We start from the raw sequence: 21,224 nt of genomic DNA, 5'->3' as shown, positions 1-21,224 counted from the left end.
GATGTCTTGTGTGTTCATTTGTACATGAGAGAGAGAGAGAGAGAGATCCAGAACTGTGTTGGTTAAAATTTAGAGATACTGAAAACAATGTCACTTTTGTTATACATTTTAACCAGTTAGCTCTTGATTGGTAAGCCAGTTAAAGTAGAAATAATTGGTCCTTTCTGCTCACTTGGTTGCTGTAGTTAGTAACATATTATATGAGGGGTGCTTCTTCTTTTTGTATTGTTGAATGAATCACTCATGATGAAGACTTTTTTTTTCCAGGAATTCAGACTTCCAATGAAGTACTGTGACATCTTTACAATCTGGATCTGCTCAAAAAGTCTCGGTATGTTTTTTTTAATTTTTTGGCACTTTAAAACACAAGAGCCCAAGAAAAGTAACTTTGCGGGAAGTTCAAAGAAGAACTTTACTTGTTTGTTCTCTGTATGCAAACTGATCTTTGATTGGGCATCAGCATCGGAATATGTAGATAGTCATATTTTGACTATAGTGCAGGGATTTTCCTGAACTTTTCTTTTTAGAAATGAACCAACCCAAACCAAAAACTAACAATCCAAACGCAAAAGTCGACCAAATGAATTATTTGTTTCTGCTTTTTTTTCTTCTTGGATACAAATGGTGCAAACAGGGGATTACATCAATTTTAGTTTGCTTTTTGTTTTCCTGTTTTCTTTACATTATTTGAGGCTAAATCATTCTTGCTTTATTATATCAAGCCCAATTATGCAGGTTGTTTACCAACAGTTACACGATATTGTTTATATGACTTATAAGGTTATGTGTGTGTGTGTGTGTGTGTGTGTGTGTGTGAACAACAGAACTGCAGCTGAAGGCGGAACACAAGCTGATGGAGGAGCTGTCCAAGTGGTACAGTCGTACAGTGGAGATGCTGACCGAGGCTGACCCCAGGGAGGAAAAACCTGTCTTCAAGTGGAGGCGCAACGCCAAAGTCAGCGTCGAGACAGAAAGACAGGTAGCTGTTGGTTTTATTTGCTTTGAGCTCAGAAACAAAGGAAATGAAGCAGTTTAAATGTATGTTTAGAGCGCTTACTTACCATTATTACTTTGCTCTCTGTCTCTCTTGGTTAGGATTCTTGTTGTTTGCTTTGTTTTGATTCTTTTAAAATGTATGTATTGTCAGTGTTAGATTTTTTTGTTGTGGCTTGATTTTTTTGCATGTGGTCTGGCGGTTGTGGTGGTCTGTCTATCTGATTCTGTGTGCATGTTTGTGTCAGTTTGTGCATGTGTGTGTCAGTTTGTGCATGTGTGCGTGTGTTAGATACACAAAGTGAGTGAGAGAGATAGCTTTCTGATTGTTGTTGAAGGAGTGTACTTTTATTTTTCATGCTGTTTTGATTTGCTGGCATTTGAGTTCTGTTCCATTGCTTCTGTGTTGGAAATCCAAGGAATTCTTTGTTGTTTTCCAGATCACGCATCCGAGAGCTTTGGAGCTCCTTTTCCATGAGGCATATCACAACTACATCAATGGTCTGTACCCTTGCAAAGATCAGGATGCCATTGTCTTTGCCACTCATCTCTTCTGCATCCGTTTCCCTGGTAACGCCTCCTCTATGAGAAGGTCTTTTCTCACAAAGTAAGTTCATGATCTGCAGTGACATTTTGATATACATTTTTAAGTTCATGTCGTCAGATGTCTGAGCACATATGGGGTTCAGTTTGTGCAAGTTATATTTCGAGTCATGAATATCAACCGATGTCCCATATGCTGATTCTTTGTCTGTTATTCTTGTGCACAAATTTTTCCTGCATTTGCACATTAGAAATTGTGGTATCTTTTTTGCCGAGTGGAGGAGAGACAGACTTTTGACACGTCTAGTCTTGCTCATTAACTCATATATCCATTTCAAGCACATGTTATTTGGCTGACTTTGTTTTTTGGCTTCATTTAACAATCTGTGTTTGCACGACAGTAGTATTTTTACTGATAACAAACAGATATAGTAGTACAGCAGTCCCTCTCATGAACGGACACCCTTGGGCCATAGCAAAACTGTCCGTACATTGCAGGTGTCCGGTCACGGGAGCGGTGACCACACCACCCCCTCCCCCATACACTCACACAGAGACACACAAACAACAGGATTGAGTCTATGCTAATCACTTCTTGTGGCTACTAAACAATAACAATAAACTCCTAATACTTCTTTAAACGTTCTGTAAAAAGGATTTGTATGAAAAGTGTTGAAAAGAAGAGATAAAATAAATCCTCAAGGCAGTGAACACACTCACCATGCACTGACATACGAAAGCAGCCACACAAACACAGCACAGAGGAGCGTGTGCAGATGCTTTGCAAGAATAAGCTTGAAAACCAGTTTGAATAAATAGCAGCAGATAGAGCTGCATGTCATAATCAAGTAATTTATTTGTTTCTTGTCTGGCTTTATTGACTGCATGCCGATCATGTGGCATGGCAGTGACTTTTCACTCTTCAGTCGGAAATACACTGTACATAACACAGCTCCCACTCTCCCTCACTAATGCCTACCCCAAGCCGTGACAACTGATGCTTGGAAATTGTGTGGAAGAGTACACCTCTCTATTTCTCTCCAATGCTCTTCCTGCTGACATGCGGTGACACCGGACACCCCACAGAGTTTAGCCAGCTAACCTTCCACCCCCCCCCCCCCCCTTTCTCTCTCTCACTCCCTCCAGCCATGTACTGTTGGGGGCTGTGGCCAGAGAGGCCAGCTGCATTGTTCACTCAGAGCAAAACCAGTTGACTGTGTGGTAACTTTTGACAAAGCAAGACAACTGAAGGGTTCATAGATTAGGCAACCGACTCACTGGTCAAGGCTGAGGGGAAACAAGAGTATCTTGTCAATGAAAGAGGTTACACACAGACACACGATGGGTACACGTGCACTCAAGTTATCGGTGACTGTCAGCACACCATTGCGGCTGTGATCTTTGTACCAAGAGCCGGACTGCTCTGTTATCGATTTTGTTGTGGTGAAAATTTGACGATGGTCTGTCCGTACATTGGAGGTATGACCTGCTGTTGGGACGGAAAATGAGTGTCCGCGTCCACGTTTTGCAGGTGTCCGTTTAAGGGGGGGCAAATATAGAAGGAAAACACTCCGTGCCGAGCAAATGTGTCCGTACATGTCAGGTGTCCGCTCACGCCGGGGGCCGTACATTGCAGGGACTGCTGTATTAATAGGGACTGAAAAAGGTTTTCCATAAGCGTCGTGGCTTTTTAAGCGTTCCTTCTTATTTTTTAGATTTGTTGTAGGTCAGTCATATTTAGCATGCTCAAACTTGCTCTCTCAATATTAATCATCATACAAATAGAGAGACTCAATAATAATAATTAAGTAGAAGTGCAACGCCAAGGCACTGCATACCCCAGCGAAAGACATACCTCTCTCTCTCTCTCTCTCTCTCTCTCTCTCTCTCTCTCTCTCTCTCTCTCTCTCTCTCTCTCTCTCTCTCTCTCTCTCTCTCTCTCTCTCTCTCTCTCTCTCTCTCTCTCTCTCTCTCTCTCTCTCTCTCTCTCTCTCTCTCTCTCTCTTACACACATACTCACACACAAACACACACACACACGCATGCACACATAAATAACCACATTCTCTCTCTCTCTCTCTCTCTCTCTCTCTCTCTCTCTCTCTCTCTCTCTCTCTCCCCCCCTCTTTCTCTCCCTCTTTCTCTCCCTCTTTCTCTCCCTCTATCCATCTCTCTCTCTCTCTCTCTCTCTCTCTCTCTCTCTCTCTCTCTCTCTCTCTCTCTCTCTCTCTCTCTCTCTCTCTCTCTCTCTCTCTCTCTCTCTCTTACACAGACACACACACACACACGATTACAGACTCAGGCACGCGCGCGGACACATACACTCACACACACACACACACACTCACACACACTCACACACACTCACACACACACACACTCACACACACACACACACACACACACATACACACACACACGTACACACACACACACACGTACACACACACACACACACACACTAACAGTAACACTAACACATGTTCCAAAAATGCACACACACACACCGCGCGAGAGAGAAAGAATGCAGGGAGCCATAATGTCATGATGCATTAACTGACGTCAAAGGCTTTCTACGTTATCTTCTTACGCGATCTTTATCCATAGACTTGGAAACTACAGAATTTCTACCCGGCCAAAGCGGCCTTGGGTGGCGTTTGCTCAAAAAATGGGGGCGCCCATGTCACCCATCGTATTTTAGTTAGTATGTTCCCAATTTTTGGTGAACTTCCATCTCCAACTGTAGCCCCTGATCGGGCACAACGAATCATTCTTTATCATGTATAATCGGCATGAACATTTCTCAAGTCGATTACAGTATAGCGTTTGTGGGATACATTAAAACTGAAAGAAAAAATTTATTTCCTACAAGTCACTTTGTTGGGTTGGTGTTTCTCAAGCAGGGTCTGTTTTATTAGATTCACATCTGGGATATCATATAGTTTTGCCACCTGCCCCGCCTTACAAAGTCTTGTTTTGGTTTCCCTGCAGCGCCAACAATCTGAAGGAGCTGATCCCTGTGTCGGTGATGCGGAACAGCAACAAGGGTGCGGCGTACTGGGCGGGCAAGATCATGAAGGAGTACGCCAACAGCATTCAGGGCAAGAACCTCACGCCACAGGTCTGTCAGATCATGAATTTTCCATCCCCCGAAAGTGGTTGCCTTAATAACGGGGTAAAAACGGTCATACACGTAAAAACCCACTCGTGAAAAAGCATGAGTGAACGTGGGAGTTATAGCCCATGAACGAAGAAGAAAAAAGAAATTATCTGCACTGAAAGTGCATTTGTTCTTTCTTTGAGATTAATTTCCTCTCAGATCCACATGGGACAAGTTATGGTTATTTGCTAGGAATAGGTTTTTCATACCTTGATCTTGTCTCAGAGTACAGTGGAATTCCCCTTTTAAGACCTCTAGACGGGCGCTGTGGCGGGGTGGTAAGACGTCGGCCTCTTAATCAGAAGGTCGAGGGTTCGAGTCGCGGCCGCCTGGTGGGTTAAGTGTGGAGATTTTTCCGATCTCCCAGGTCAACTTATGTGCAGACCTGATTGTGGCTTATCCCCCTTCGTGTGTACACGCAAGCACAAGACCAAGTGCGCACGGAACAGATCCTGTAATCCATGTCAGAGTTCGGTGGGTTATAGAAACACGAAAATATCCAGCATGCTTCCTCCGAAAGCGGCGTATGGCTGCCTTAATGGCGGGGTAAAAACGGTCATACACGTAAAATTCCACTCGTGCAAAAAACACGAGTGTACGTGGGAGTTTCAGCCTACGAACGCAGAAGAAGAAGAAGAAGAAGACCTCTAAAAATGTGAGAAAATCAGGTCTTAAAAAGGAGAGTCTTAAAATGGTGGTGAATTTACAGAGACTATGAACAGAAAATCTTAAAATTTAAGGTCTTAAAAAGGAGTGAGTCTTAAAATGGTGGTGAATTTACAGAGACTATGAAAAGAAAATCTTAAAATTTAAGGTCTTAAAAAGGAGAGAGTCTTAAAATGGTGGTGAATTTACAGAGACTATGAACAGAAAATCTTAAAATTTAAGGTCTTAAAAAGGAGAGAGTCTTAAATTGGGGGTCTTGAAAGGGGGGTTCCACTGTATCTGCACGAAGAGTGCAATTGTTTTTTCTTTGAGATTAAGTTCCTCTCGGATCCACATGGGACAAGCTATTGTTTAAGTTTTCATACTTTTGATCTTGTCTCAATAAAAAAGGAGATCATTTTGATGTAGGATGCTTGATCTCACCCTTTTCTCATGGAAGGTTAAACAAGTCGCGTAAGGCGAAATTACTACATTTAGTCAAGCTGTCGAACTCACAGAATAAAACTGAACGCACTGCATTTTTTCACCAAGACCACATACTCGTAGTTTCGTCAGTCCACCGCTCGTGGCAAAGGCAGTGAAATCGACAAGCCAGAATAGTGCAGTAATGGTCGCGCTGAGCGGGATAGCACGCTTTTCTGCACCTATCTTCGTTTTAACTTTCTGAGCGTGTTTGTAATCCAAACATATCATATCTATGTTTTTGGAATGAGAAACCGACAAGGAATAAGATGAAAATGTTTTTAAATCGATTTCGGACATTTTATTTTGATCTTAATTTTTATATTTTTAATTTTCAGAGCTTGTTTTAAATCCGAATATAACATATTTGTATGTTTTTTGAAATCAGAAAATGATGAAGAATAAGATGAACGTAATTTTGGATCGTTTTGAACAAAACTAATTTTAATTACAATTTTCAGATTTTTAATGACCAAAGTCATCAATTAATTTTTAAACCTCCAAGCTGAAATGCAATACCAAAGTCCAGCCTTTGTCAAAAATTGCTTTGCGAAAATTTCAATCAATTTTATTGAAAAATGAGGGTGTGACAGTGCCGCCTCAACTTTTACAAAAAGCCGGATATGAAGTCATCAAAGACATTTATCCAAAAAAAGAAAAAAACGTCTGGGGATATCATACCCAGGAACTCTCATGTAAAATTTCATAAAGATCGGTCCAGTAGTTTACTCTGAATCGCTCTACACACACACACACACACACACAGAGATACACACACACATACACCACGACCCTCGTCTCGATTCCCCCCTCTACGTTAAAACATTTAGTCAAAACTCGACTAAATGTAAAAAGTAGAGAAAGGATTTCTTTGCTCCTTGAATAACATGAAATGCGCAGTTGTAATCCTTAACAGAGTTACTCTTTTAAAGATGTGAAGCACTATTATTTCAGGAGTTGATGAATAGCTCAGTCCCAGCCTGTCTTTATATTCAAGCCTGTGGGTTAATATTTTGAAGGTTTATGCACTGTTCTGATAATCTAGATTTGTTGAATGGTGGTCTTTTGCATGAATTTTAATAATTAATGTGGTTTTTGTTTATTTTATATTTCAGGTATTAAAACGGTGGTTCCTCAATGGCTGTCAGAATCTGACGGTGTATGGCTCAGCTTTTTTCACAGGCACTTATCTCCCTCTCAAAGACAAGGTGAGTTGTGGGCAGGAATGGCAAAGAAGGGCTTGACTAGCTGTTTTGCTGTATGCAACAGAAGTGGTGGGTCTTTTGAGTAAATTAGAGAACAGGAGGAACAGGAGTACAGTTTAACTTGTCCACTGACCACCCAAGGGACAAACCAGAAATGGTCTTTATAGACAGGTGGTCACTATGGAAAGGTGAACTATATAGAATAAATACTTGTCTGGGATCCTTAGGAGAGGTGGGGTAACTTTCGAGATGTGGTGGCATGGGGCAGGTAGTACTGTATATATCCTAAAGCCTTCTTTCTATAATAAGGAGTTTTGCGTATAAGGTCTGTCATTCTGAATTGTTTATTATGCACATCAGTTTCGGTGGTGAAAGTAAGAAAGCTGCTTGGAGTATGAAGTTTGGCTAATTTCCTTCATAGAAGTAGGCAGGTTATTGAAGATTCATGTTACTAAAGTTGCTGCTACATGTAAAAGGTCTTGTGTACCTTTCATTCTGTTTTTGGCTCACGTAAGTGTAGCCTATGCGATGATAAACTTTGTCTGTCTGTGCGTGCGTTTGTGCGTGTGTGCGTGTGTGCGTGTGTGTGTATGTCTGTGGTAGAAACTTTAACATTTCCGAGTCTATGTGTGAGTGGTTATCCAAGACTATGGATAAAGCTCGCATAAGATTACGTCACGGTCAAAAGTGTTTGACGTCAATTAATGCATCATATGACGGCATGCCTCCCTGTAGTCTTTCTCTCTCGCGTGGTGTGTGTGGTCTCGGTCATTGTTATTTTGAGCGGGCCGAGACTATTTGGCAGTCGTGTCCCTGTAAGTAGGCTACATGCAGACACAGACAGATCTAGATCTAGTGTCTCTCTTTCTTGCACAGTGTCACCTAAGCTTACTGTGTGTGTGGGTGTGTATGTGTGACGGAGTGATTGAGTTTGTGTTACTGTTTGTCTATTTCTTACGTGAGCCTTGAAGGCTTCGCCTCTTGTTGCTGTTGTGATGTCACTTTGTTGGTAAGGTTTCTCTGACTGATTCAAACTTCATCAGTAAGGATCAAGTTTTTGTATGCATCTTTTTTCAGACTGGAAACATTCCATGCCATGTTGGTGTCAACGATGTTGGTGTTCATATCATTAATATTCAAACCAAGGTAAGGACAACATGATAGAGCTTCTCTTTGTTTGCATCATCTTATGAATATATAAAAATAATAATAATTATGCATAATATTTGTAAAGCGCATGTATCCAGGGTTTAACCCTGCTCAAAGCGCTGTACAATCATTGGAAGAAAATTCAAAAACAACATAACATTATTTACAGTGCAATCACACACATATCAATGAATAACACATTGCACTATAAAACATTATAACAAACACACGTGCGGATACACACACCTGTCGAGATATAATGCAGTTCCGTGGAATATAATAGTACATTCTTTGGACTAAACCCTACTATGTCCTCTTTTTACATTTAGTCAAGTTTTGACTAAATGTTTTAACGTAGAGGGGGGAATCGAGACGAGGGTCGTGGTGTATGTGTGTCTGTGTGTGTGTGTAGAGCGATTCAGACTAAACTACTGGACCGATCTTTATGAAATTTTACATGAGAGTTCCTGGGTATGATATCCCCATACGTTTTTTTCATTTTTTTGATAAATGTCTTTGATGACGTCATATCCGGCTTTTCGTGAAAGTTGAGGCGGCACTGTCACGCCCTCATTTTTAAATCAAATTGGTTCAAATTTTGGTCAAGTAATGTTCGACGAAGCTCGGACTTCGGTATTGCATTTCAGCGTGGTGGCTTAAAAATTAATTGATGACTTTGGTCATTAAAAATCTGAAAATTGTAAAAAAAAAAAATTTATCAAACGATCCAAATTTACGTTTATCTTATTCTCCATCATTTGCTGATTCCAAAAACATATAAATATGTTATATTTGGATTAAAAACAAGCTCTAAAAATTAAATATATAAAAATTATTATCAAAATTAAATTGTCCAAATCAATTTAAAAACACTTTCATCTTATTCCTTGTCGGTTCCTGATTCCAAAAACATATAGATATGATATGTTTGGATTAAAAACACGCTCAGAAAGTTAAAACGAAGAGAGGTACAGAAAAGCGTGCTATCCTTCTCAGCGCAACTACCGTACTTTCCCCGGGTGACAAGGCGCTTCGTTATACAAGACGCACCCCCTTCTTTTTAAAAAAAATTGTAATCCAGTCACCCATTGGACGCAGGGGGCCGATAGGGCGCACCAAAATGACCCAGTTTTTGCCATGAGAGGTGGTTCCCCTGTCATATCTGAGAGAGGAAACACTTCCTGCACCGGGGTCAGTGACCGGTCAGTGACCGACTTTAACTGAGTGAAAATATGTGTGCTCTGTGTGTGCGGCCAGATCAAAGGCATTGTGATAGCTGGGTGGCCTTGTTTATAGACACGACCTTCTTCCCAGGGGTCAATGACCCAGATTTTGCCATGATAGGTGGTTCCCCTGTCACATCTGAGAGAGGAAACACTTCCTGCACCGGGGTCAGTGACCGGTCAGTGACCGAGTTTAACAGAGTGGAAATCTGTGTGTGCGGCCAGATCAAAGGCAGGGCAGTACCTAGTAGCTGAAACATGCATTATCACAAGTTGTTTGACTGGTACTCAAGCGGTCTCTTTGATTTTTTTCGTATTTCATACAGGATTAGGCGCTTCGTTATACAAGACGCAGGGGTCGAACTCGAGGAAAAAAGTCGCGCCTTATGACCCGGAAAGTACGGTACTAAACCGCTCTTCTTGTCAATTTCACTGCCTATGCCGTGAGCGGTGGACTGACGATGCTACGAGTATACGGTCTTGCTGCGTTGCATTGCGTTCAGTTTCATTCTGTGAGTTCGACAGCTACTTGACTAAATGTTGTATTTTCGCCTTACGCGACTTGTTTCTTCCTGTTACTCCAACAAATGTTATAAACCTGAGAAATGAACACTATGACCCTAACAATAAATATTACTTTGTTTTTAAATGCCAGAAAGTGTTGGATAAGAAGTCTAAGAGCATTAGAGTCAGGGAGTGCATGAACACCACATGGTTCTGATACTCTGGTTGTGTGTGTGTGCGTGTGTGTAAGTGTTTGTACATGTTATGTGTGTGTTTGTAAAAATAACACTGAAAATCCTTGTTTCTTTTCAGCAAATGCTGCATTCATACAAGTACACAGAGGTGAACTGGGAACTGTTGATGGAGCAGTCTATACTGAATATTCATCTGGTGCATCCTGGCAAAAATTCCACCTCGTCAAAGAGCTCCTCACGCTCAATGACTCGCATTCGCACAAGACAGGCAGGGGTCATAGACCACCTGATGAGGCAGCTGCAAGAACTGAACAAGCGTTTGCTTTACATATGAACATATGTGAGGACTTCATAGGAAAACTGCAACAGTAAAAGACCACGGATGTTTGTTCAGTACACAAGCAAAGGTTGTCTGGATGAGTGACGAAGGAGAGTTGGATGTATTCTTCACTGTGCTGCACTGCAAACAAGTTAAAATTTGAACTTCATTGAAAAAGCTCAGCAGCATTTGAAAAGCATGATGCTTCTTCAGTTCACAAGCGGCAAGCTTTCTTTGCGAGTGATTGAGTGACGTTGGATGTGTTCTTCACTTCGCTGCGCTGCAAACCAGTTCACAAATTAACATCTCTTGTGTGGATTTCATGGAAAAGCTGGAGCCGTAAATAATCACTGGATCTTGTTCAGTTGATGTGTTGTCTCGGTGAGAGACTAAGGAGAGTTCAATGTGTTCTTCAGTTGATGTGCTGCAAACAAATTCACATATGAATGTCCAAGGGTGAACTTCATGGCAAAGCTGCAGCATTTAACAACCACAGATGTTTATCCAGTTCAAATGCAAAAAGCTGTCTAGGTGAGTCGTTAAACAGGGTTGGATGTGTCCTTCAACATGAGGTCGGCTGTTTCCTTGATGAGTGTAGATGAGTGTAGAGTACTTGGTGCTAGGCAGCTGATTCACACGTCGACATGTAGTTTATGCTCGAGGAGATGAAGCCGATTTAATTCTTGACGTGTTGCAATTCAAGGTTTGTTGAGCATTATAGATAAAGCAGGGTTTATGCAAGATCGCACCATGCACATCTTGAGGCATCAACCAGCAAAACCTAACCAACCTGATATAATATATAGATATATATATAATATATATGCAACTTCAGTAATGGTGCTTTTTGAGTCACTTGAGAAAAAGTGACTCTATGTAATCGGTCAGTGTTAGTCTGTCCGGCCGGCCGTCCGGCCGGCCGGCCGGCCATCCGGCCGGCCGTCCGTAGACACCACCTTAACGTTGGACTTTTCTCGGAAACTATCAAAGCGATCGGGCTCATATTTTGTTTAGTCGTGACCTCCAATGACCTCTACACTTTAACGATGGTTTCGTTGACCTTTGACCTTTTTCAAGGTCACAGGTCAGCGTCAAAGGAAAAATTAGACATTTTATATCTTTGACAAAGTTCATCGGATGTGATTGAAACTTTGTAGGATTATTCTTTACATCAAAGTATTTACATCTGTAGCCTTTTACGAACGTTATCAGAAAAACAAGGGAGATAACTAGCCTTTTCTGTTCGGCAACACACAACTTAACGTTGGGCTTTTCTCGGAAACTATAAAAGTGACCGGGCTCAAATTTTATGTGAACGTGACTCATTGTGTTGTGAATAGCAATTTCTTCCTGTCCATCTGATGCCTCATATAATATTCAGAACTGCGAAAGTGACTCGATCGAGCGTTTGCTCTTCTTGTTGAGCTGCGTTCTTGCTAAGAGGAGCTCAAGGATGCAAATTTAGTCTCGGTACACAGACTAGACGGCAATTTCTAATGATTAGAGAGGACGCATGCGCAACCAATCACTTTTTGGTTTCGCGCGTTACCAGGAAGCTTTCAGAAAGTTTCAGTGCTCATAGAAATGGATTATTCATTTGGATTATAATGTGTTGGGTGAACTTTTTTCTTTGTGATGTGTGCCTCAGAGTGTTTTGTTTCGTGAGGACGATGTCATTAGCTCGGATGAGTCAAGGTGAGAACTGATTTTTCATGATTACATTTCACGCCGGACGCTCGCCGGTTTCTATTTTTTGAAGATGGCGGATTCCGCAGCAAAAAAGGATGCGGAGTCTGCTAGTACAAGTGGTGGACAAAACATTAACAATGAAATGGTGGAAACTGTGCGTGATTTGATGGGGTCGATCATGAGTCCATTTTTGGATAAACTGAAATCTCTGGAATCGAAATATGACGATCTCTTTTGTAACAATGGTGATGATGAAAATCAATCTGAAAACAGTGATCTTGGCGATCAGTCTTTCTCCGTTTCATGCGGTGCTACCGGTGTTTCTATCGGAGATTGTTCCAGCGGTGCTACCGTGGAAAAAGTGAAGAAAAATGAAGCAATTGTTGACCCCGGCAGAGGTTCTGTGGCAGAGGTTTCAACAGAATCAGAATTTGACTTTTGTGTCAAAGCATCAGCTCAGTCAGCGGATCAGCTTGATGATATTTTTGCTGCGATGGAGGCAGACTTGGAAGTTGAAGAGAAAATAGGTGGTGTAGTGGATGAGAAGCTCGCAAGGATTCACTGTCAAATTACCAGACCAAAAGCTCAAGGACAAGATGGAAAGTATCCTTATTCCGGCAAACTGTGTGGAAATAAAGGCTCCTATCCTTAATGAGGAGGTGATAGGGAAAGCAAACCTCGACAGAGGTGCAAGACAAAATGACACGCGACTGCTCAATGTACAGAAGCTGATTTCTAAATCAACCGCAGCACTTGTTACGGCAACAAGCAAACTCCACACCTTCACAAAAGAGGGGTGCACTGACAACAGCAGTAGTACCGTGACAGTAGAGAGTACGAAGTTCAGGGCAGAACTGAATGGGATGTTGTCCGCGTGTGGTGATGTTATCTGTCTGTTGGGAACAGCGCAGCAAGAGCTCAGCATCCGCCGTAAATACCAATTAGCTCGCGTTCTGCCAAAGGACATGGCAGCTATTTGCACAAACGAAAATCTCCCGAGTCGGGACATGCTTTTTGGCGGGGATATCGAGAAAGCGATCAAAGGTGCTAAGGAGAATTACAAGATGAAAACTCCGCACACTTCAAGCTACAACAATCGTTTCCAACCATACCAGCGCAAGGGGCACGGTGGTAGGCCTTTTTTAGGTCAAGGGAACACATACGGAAATCAACGAGGGCAGTCTTTCAGTCCCAGAGCTCGGGGGAGAGGTCAGAATCGGGGATTCGGAAAATTCAGAGGAAAACAGTAGACACAGAAGTTTCAAAAACTCCCGATGTGTGCAAAGACAAAGAGGTGAGGGAGTTTTATGATGAAGTTGAAAACATTAAAAATAGATTACAGGAACAAGCAGATCATTTTCAAGCAGGTCAAATTCGTTACTGCCTTCCCTCTTGGAAGGAAGTCTCAATAGATAAAGACATTTTGGAAATGGTACAAGGGATAAATATTGATTTCACAGAGACCCCTGTACAGAGAAAAAATCCTCAAAACTATAATTTTTCCAAAGAACAGACAACAGCAATTGATTCAGAAATTGTCGAACTTCTACAAAAAGGGGTGATAAGAAAAACAGATCACTCGGAGGATGATTTTCTGTCTCCAATTTTTGTGAGACCAAAAAAGAATAATACATGGAGATTAATTTTAAATCTGAGAGATTTGAATGAAAACATGATTTATCAGCATTTCAAAATGGAAACACTGAAGACAGCTTTGGAGCTAGTCACCAGAAATTGCTTCTTCTGTTCTTTGGATCTCAAAGATGCTTATTTTTCAGTGCCGGTAAATAAAGCATCTCAGAAATATTTGAAGTTTCTCTGGAAAGGAGAAGTATTTGTTTTCACTGCATGTCCAAACGGACTAGCACCCTGCCCACGTTTGTTCACAAAGTTACTGAAACCAGTCATGGCCCAGTTACATAGACTAGGATTTCTTTCAACAATCTTCATTGATGATACATTACTTTTTGGAGATTCTGAAAAAGAATGTGTGCAAAATGTAAAAGAGTCATTGTCTCTTCTGGAAAAATTAGGATTTGTTGTGCATCCGGTGAAATCTGTTTTGATACCTTCCCATAAAATAAGATATCTTGGGGTTGAAATTGATTCAGAGGACATGACAGTCACTTTAACAACAGAGAGGAAGGAAAGGATACATAAACTAGCCACTGAGCTGTTACATCAGGGGTATGCCACAGTAAGAACACTCGCAAAGTTCATTGGGCAAGTAGTGTCTGCTTTTCAGGCGGTGAAATTTGGTCCTCTCTGGTACAGATGCATTGAAGCAAAACAATAATGATTATGACTCCTCTGTGGAGTTCTCTGCCGAAGCCAAAACCGAAATGTTATGGTGGAGGGAGAATATCATGTCATCTGTTAATGATGTGGACACTGATCATGGTGACCCAGATTTCATAATGTTCACTGATGCATCAAAGAAAGGCTGGGGTTGTTCGTGTAGTCAAGGTAGAACAGGTGGACTATGGAATCAACAGGAAGCACAGCAGCACATCAATATTCTGGAATTGAAAGCTGCACTGCTGTCTTTGCAAACCTTTGCTAGGGACAAAACTAACATTCATCTCAGGCTTATGATGGACAATGTTACAGCCATTGCATGTGTTGACAAAATGGGGTCCATTTCGGTAACATGCAATGCAGTTGCTAAGGAAATCTGGTCATTTTGCATTATGCGAGGCATTTGGGTTTCATCGGCATACATACCAGGGATAGAAAATGTAGAAGCAGATGAAGAATCTAGAGTACACAATCTAGATACAAAATGGGCCGTGAAGACTGACATTTTAACAAGTGCTCTGGATATTCTGGGTGCTAAACCAGAAATAGATTTGTTTGCATCAAGGATAAACTGTAAATTCCCTCAATATGTATCATTTAGACCAGATCCAGAAGCTGTAGCGGTGAATGCTTTCACTCTATCATGGTCTAATAAACGTTTTTATGCTTTTCCACCCTTTTGTGTTATTGCCAGCATGCTGCACAAAATCAACAAAGAAAAAGCTACGGGAGTTGTAGTAGTTCCAGACTGGCCCAGTCAACCGTGGTATCCAAAACTGGCAAAGATGTTGATAAACAATCCGGTGCTTGTGTCAGCAAGGGAAAATCTGCTAGTCATGCCCTCAAATCTTCAGGAAAAACACAGACTGAGAAAGTCCTTAAGGTTGATCATTTGCGAAGTCTCAGGATCAGATATCGAATGTCAGGACTTTCGGCACAAGCTTCAAATATCATCTTTTCGTCATGGAGAGAGGGAACTAGGAAAGTTTACGCGTCCTATATCGCAAAATGGAAAAGCTATGCGTGCAGGAGAGGTATACATACCGTTTCGCCGACTGTGAATGATGCGATCAACTTTCTAGCAACACTGTTCAGGGCAGGACTTGGCTATAGTGCCATTTGTGCGGCCAGATCGGCTCTATCTTGTTACTTAGACATTGCAGGATGTCCTCAATTTGGTGAACACTGTTTAGTGAAACGGTTTGTGAAAGGTGTGTTTGAACTTCGACCCGCTTTTCCTAAATATGCGTCCACATGGAATGTGGATGTTGTGCTGGAGCATTTGGAATTGTACTATCCACATGAACAAATAACACTGAAGGAATTGTCATACAAACTTGTAATGCTTTTGGCACTGTTATCTGCGCAAAGATGCCAAACTCTTCACAGTCTGTCAGTGAATTCAATGCATCTTTCCAACTCAAAATGTGTGTTTTATTTGAATGTATTGCTAAAACATTCCCGCAAAGGAAAACACTTAGCACCGCTGGAATTTTTAGCCTTTCCACAGAACAAGGCTTTGTGTATTGTGTCTGTACTCAAAGAATATCTTCGAAGAACTAAGGAGTTTCGGGGATGCGAAGACAAACTGCTTTTGAGCTATCAAAAACCCTACAAACCCATCAGCAAGGACACCTTGGCTCGGTGGATGAGAGACGTTCTCACACGAGCTAATGTGGACACCCAAGTATTTGGTGCACACAGCACACGGGCAGCAAGTACGTCAGCTGCAGCATCACGGGGGGTCCCCATGGATGTTATCCTCAAAGCTGCAGGTTGGAGCAGCGAGTCCACGTTTTCACGTTTCTACCACAAAGCAGCGACCGTAAATTTGGGGCAGTCTCTGTTGGACTCATATTTCTGCAAGGCTTAGGGTGAGTTTCTATGTAATATAAAATTGTATTGGAGGTTGAGCAATATGTCACAAAGGCAATCTCTAAAAAATCATTAGAAATTGCCGTCTAGTCTGTGTACCGAGACTAAATTGAAAGGACAGACGAGGCTTACCTGGTAAGGTGAAGGCTGGACCTGATTTAGTAGAGGTACACAGACTGCGACGGCTGTTCTAATCCCACCCTTAAGTGAGACTGTAATTCCCTCCGCATTTGGGATAAAATTAGGGCACTAAATTATTTCAAAACATGTGTTTGACTTTGTAACATATTGTTATCTGAAAGGTGATTGGTTGCGCATGCGTCCTCTCTAATCATTAGAACAGCCGTCGCAGTCTGTGTACCTCTACTAAATCAGGTCCAGCCTTCACCTTACCAGGTAAGCCTCGTCTGTCCTTTCAAACTATCATGGTATCATTAGCCCAGACTGAAGTAGCTGTTTAGTCTGACCGCATTTAACGTTTGCGGGGGCCACTTGGTACAGAGACGGTGACTGTCATCTAAGTGGGAAGATTACGTGTACCACTATTTTCAGTCGCCCACCATATAGGCAGGAGGACCTGCAGACTGAAGTGATCACAACCACAAACAGACAAAGAAAAAAAACCATCTGGGTAGTTTGCTGCATGGGCTATCAGCCTGAACCATTATTTCAGTTTATGACTGAGCACAGCAGTGTTGTTTTTATTCAGACCGGAACACTGCTGGATCTTGTCTGCTGCTTTCAGTGAATTTTCTTGATGTGCAGCTTGTGTGAACCAAGTACATCATTGTGTACATCAACTAGTGATCATACAGATCTGGTCTTGCTTTAGACTTCTGCAGTGAAAGGTCATGGGTTCAGTTGCCCTCAGGAGCTCTTTGTTATGTGCATAGAGCTTGTGCCAAGGAAATAACTGGTCTCCTTCATTCTTCTTTGTTTTGTTTTGTTTATTTAATAACTGCAAGAGATCAGTTGATATGTTCTCGCCGGATTGCGTCTGGTGTATTTAGTGAACATTCTAAAAGCTGAAAAATAGCAGTTGAACTTGAAGTGTTAACAAACTCCTACAAACTTGAAGTGTTAGCCTCCTACTTCTGTGAACATACAACATATCTTGTGATTGGCTTAAAACATGTGATACTAAAGACTGGTGAAGGTGAAACACGAACCAATGCAAAAGTGTGTTCGAGACAAAATGTAAAAAAACAGATGCATAGCAATATATGCGGCTGCTGAAAAAAACCTTCCACTACTCATTATTTAACTGTGTGACTTTAATGTGGACCTGAATTGATTCCCATTGCTTTCTATTCATCCCACTGTCACTCATACTTCTTCTTGTCATTCGCTGTTAGATCATCAGTCCGGACTGCTGATCACTCATTCAACGTGTGCTACTGCCTGTCAGTGTCAAGAATGCCATTTATATTAGAAGAAGCAATAAATTATGAGCATTTTTGTGAATGAAAGTTAAAGGCTTCAGCAAGCAAGATAATGCTGAACACCTCAAATGAATATCAAGTTATGAGTGTTGTGAAAATGGATGTTAATTTGATTTAAAAAATGTTTTTATTAATGTCTAAGAGCTAAAGATTGATTGGGTTATTTTGCAAACACAGGACAGCATGTCTGTGAATAGGGTATACAGTTGTAAATGTTTACATTTGACTTTGAATTATCATGGAAAAACTGAGGAAAAGGTTTAACTAAGATTATGTTAAACTTTTAGTATGTAGTTGTTAAATATTTCGTGAAGCTGTGATCTCTAGAAGTTAAAGGTTTACAATTACATGGATGTGTAATGACTCATACTCAAGTTACTGCGTATATGCTGAGCTGTGGGTCTGATAAGGGTTTTTCAAGTTTACTATCCTATTTGTGAGAATGTGTCACTATTATATCATAGGCATTATACATTAGCCATTGCTATGTTGAAGTTATATTTATTACAAAAAAAGTGAAATTAATGTGTTAACTACCACTTCTTAACCCTTAGGCTGATTGTCGCGACATATGTCGCGCTACTTTACGTATACTGTCACCTGGTTGTCACGACATATGTCGCGCCACAGGCTCAGTCTGTTTGGTCGGTTCCGATTACCTCCCATGGATGCGAAAACCTATATGACCGTTTTTCTTTATTTTTCTCTCTGTTAATTCACCAGTGGCTATGTAACATGTGTTACAGAATTGCACCAGTGTAAGGGTTAAAGCCAGGAATTTTACATGGCGTAAGAATGTCTCTCCACTTGGACATACCAAAAATCAACATCCTAACTGCTTCTTTTGCCGACGGAGAATTTTTTTAATAAATCAATTTCACAGATTGCCACTTATAGTGTTGATTAACAAATAAATTCACTTAAATTAAAATGTCCCACTCAGCCTAGAAAGCACCCTGGCTGTTGATTGTTGGTATGTGTTCAAGTGGAGGGATGGTGTTATCCCGTGTAAAAGCCTGGCCATGGGAGGTATTCAAAAGCTATATCATATGAAAGCCAACATGGCGTAAGCGGCTTTAGGCTGAAAGCTATAGGGGTGTAAATCCTGGCTATTCATGTCACCATGTTAGAATTCCGTAATCTGTCAATATTGATTGACCAACCGTTATGTCAGCAACAAATCTGTGACGGTGTTTGATTTCTTTACTTTTTCTGACGCAAATTTTACTGAGAGCTTACTCAGTTTTGTTCAGGTTCTATGTCAAATGAGTACCTGTGGTTTGTGTTAAACATAGCAGTATGGTAGTTAAAGGATTACAAGGTAGGGGAGACCGGGGCTAGTCCGCCCCCGGGGCACATCCGTCTTTGTCTGTTTATTCTTACGTTTGCCACCTTTTAGTCATTCACACCATGTGGGAGTGGTGTCCCTTCTTCCCGCCATATCCTGCAGAAGTTCAGAGGTTGCGCGCCCATATATCGTGAGTACAGATCACAAAAAGTGTTTTTCTTCATTTTTGTAACATGAATGCATAGGAGTTGACTTAGGTTTTGATGCATTACCTCTGAGAACAAATACTTAGTCTTGGTGTCGAGTGAAAGTGCGTTAATTAAGGTCGAGTTCTGACGAAAGTTTTGCTTCTTCCTTCCCATGTTGTGCTCGTTATCTGGCACTAGAGTTGCCTATTTGTCATGGGGCATGTTCGCCGTAAGCAGTATGTACAACAAATGTTCATGTGCACATAAAAACTGTCTGCACATTGATATCAGCTACACATTTGTCTTGATGTAAAATAAAAAATCAGTCTTCTAGTTCATCAAACTCGCCAGTTATGCTACCAAAAGCATAAAAGTAGCATAAAAGTAGGCGGACTAGCCCCGGTCTCCCCTAACGTAATTTTGTGTTACATTCTTTCGTATTTTGTCATTGGCATTTTTGAACCTAAATATTGAAGGGAATTAAAAAAGCTTTCCCACTAAAGCTTGCCCACTACTAGTCTTGTACCTACTATGGGATGAGAGCGGCGGACTTGCCCCACCCTGTAGGCGGACTTACCCCGACTTGGGGCAAGTTCGCCTACGTTAGGGTAGGTCTACTTAAAGCAGTATGTACAACAAATGTTCATGCGCACATAAAAACTGTCTGCACATTGATATCAGCTACACATTTGTCTTGATGTAAAATAAAAAATCAGTCTTCTAGTTCATCAAACTCGCCAGTTATGCTACCAAAAGCATAAAAGTAGGCGGACTAGCCCCGATCTCCCCCATCTGAGTAGTTGTATGCAATAACCAGGTATTCAACATGCAGAGGTAACAGCCCAGCTCTTTTCTTCTTTGTAAACTCTGACTGAACTGTTTGCAAAGCTGGGGTTGATACTTGTGCACATTTCAACTTTAGTGACTGAGTGTGCATGTAATTTAATTGTGTGTTTGGACTATGCTTCTGGCTTTTCATCTTCATACAAATTGCAATACTTTGTTTGTGAAACAGTGAGCAGTACTGTTGCTTGACGTTTTTGTGACTAGTTAAAAACTGAATCAGTGTTGTAACAACCATGACTACTGTTCACAAGATATTGAAAAGAAAAACATTCATATGGTACTAACATATCATTCATACAGACTAACAGAGTGTATCAGATAAGGTTGTGCTGCACAAAAAGAGAACTAACTCTCTGCTTGGTTTATGTTAGTTTTTCAAGATGTGTTTGCATATATTATGCAGTGTGTGTGTGTGTGTGTGTGTGTGGGTGTGTGGGTGTGTGGGTGTGACTGGCACTGAAAGAGAGAAGAGGGAGAGAGAGGTAAATAAATGCATGTAGAATAACAAATATTTTGAAATTGAAAGTCTGAAATCATAAAACTGTAATTTTAGTGTATGGAAGGACATAATTTATCACACTTGCAAATCAGTAAATAAGTGTTATGAAATAATTTGTTTTGGTATTATTGGGTTTATATTTCAGATACACAATGTTAGGTATAATGGATTTGAGATGTGCCTTGTAACTTGCTTCCCTTAGAAGTTAGATACATGTAATAATTGCTGAGCTGTGTGTTACATTGAATACTTGCGTTTTAGCTTTAAAATTGGCTTAAGTGTTCATTTACATGCTCACAGTGCAGCATTAGAGTTAAACTTAAAGCTTATTGCATGTCCCTCTTAAATTAGATTCAAACTAAGAAAGGATTGTGTGTGTGTGTGGTAGCATACATCATCAGTGTCACTACAGATGTTGAACTTGTGTGTATTTCATTTCTAATGACTTGTTTGTTTTAAAATATTTTTCTTTATTTTGCTCTGTCTCTCTGTTGTCATAATGAGAAATATTTTATAACATTGTTGAGAATTCATTCATTCAAAAAGCTGAATGCTTTTAAAAATTGGTGAATATGTTTTTCTAAATAAAGATCTGTGATTTTTTGTATCGTGTTTGTACGTATACTTTCTGATTTTATTCAGCTTTAGTTTTGTAAGATCTCTCTCTCTCTCTCTCTCTCT

General features: G+C 40.9%; 1 protein-coding gene across 1 annotated transcript in view; it reads left to right on the top strand.

The window, feature by feature from the left end:
* LOC138959346 (krev interaction trapped protein 1-like) overlaps positions 1–21,146 on the top strand; it is a 30,929-nt gene extending 9,783 nt beyond the window's left edge. Inside the window, exons 11-19 of the mRNA XM_070330775.1 lie at positions 268–331; positions 825–979; positions 1,434–1,600; positions 4,528–4,657; positions 6,940–7,032; positions 8,107–8,175; positions 10,218–13,401; positions 15,100–16,291; positions 19,044–21,146. Coding sequence (XP_070186876.1) covers positions 268–331; positions 825–979; positions 1,434–1,600; positions 4,528–4,657; positions 6,940–7,032; positions 8,107–8,175; positions 10,218–10,433 — 894 coding nt within the window. The 3' untranslated portion in view covers positions 10,434–13,401; positions 15,100–16,291; positions 19,044–21,146. The remainder of the gene's footprint in view (positions 1–267; positions 332–824; positions 980–1,433; positions 1,601–4,527; positions 4,658–6,939; positions 7,033–8,106; positions 8,176–10,217; positions 13,402–15,099; positions 16,292–19,043) is intronic.
* Positions 21,147–21,224: the final 78 nt, after the last annotated feature.

The sequence above is a fragment of the Littorina saxatilis genome, linkage group LG2 (genome assembly GCF_037325665.1).
Source record: "Littorina saxatilis isolate snail1 linkage group LG2, US_GU_Lsax_2.0, whole genome shotgun sequence".
NCBI lineage: Eukaryota > Metazoa > Mollusca > Gastropoda > Littorinimorpha > Littorinidae > Littorina > Littorina saxatilis.
The sequence above is the reverse complement of the archived record's forward strand: the minus strand, read 5'-3'. Positions and strand labels throughout refer to the sequence as shown.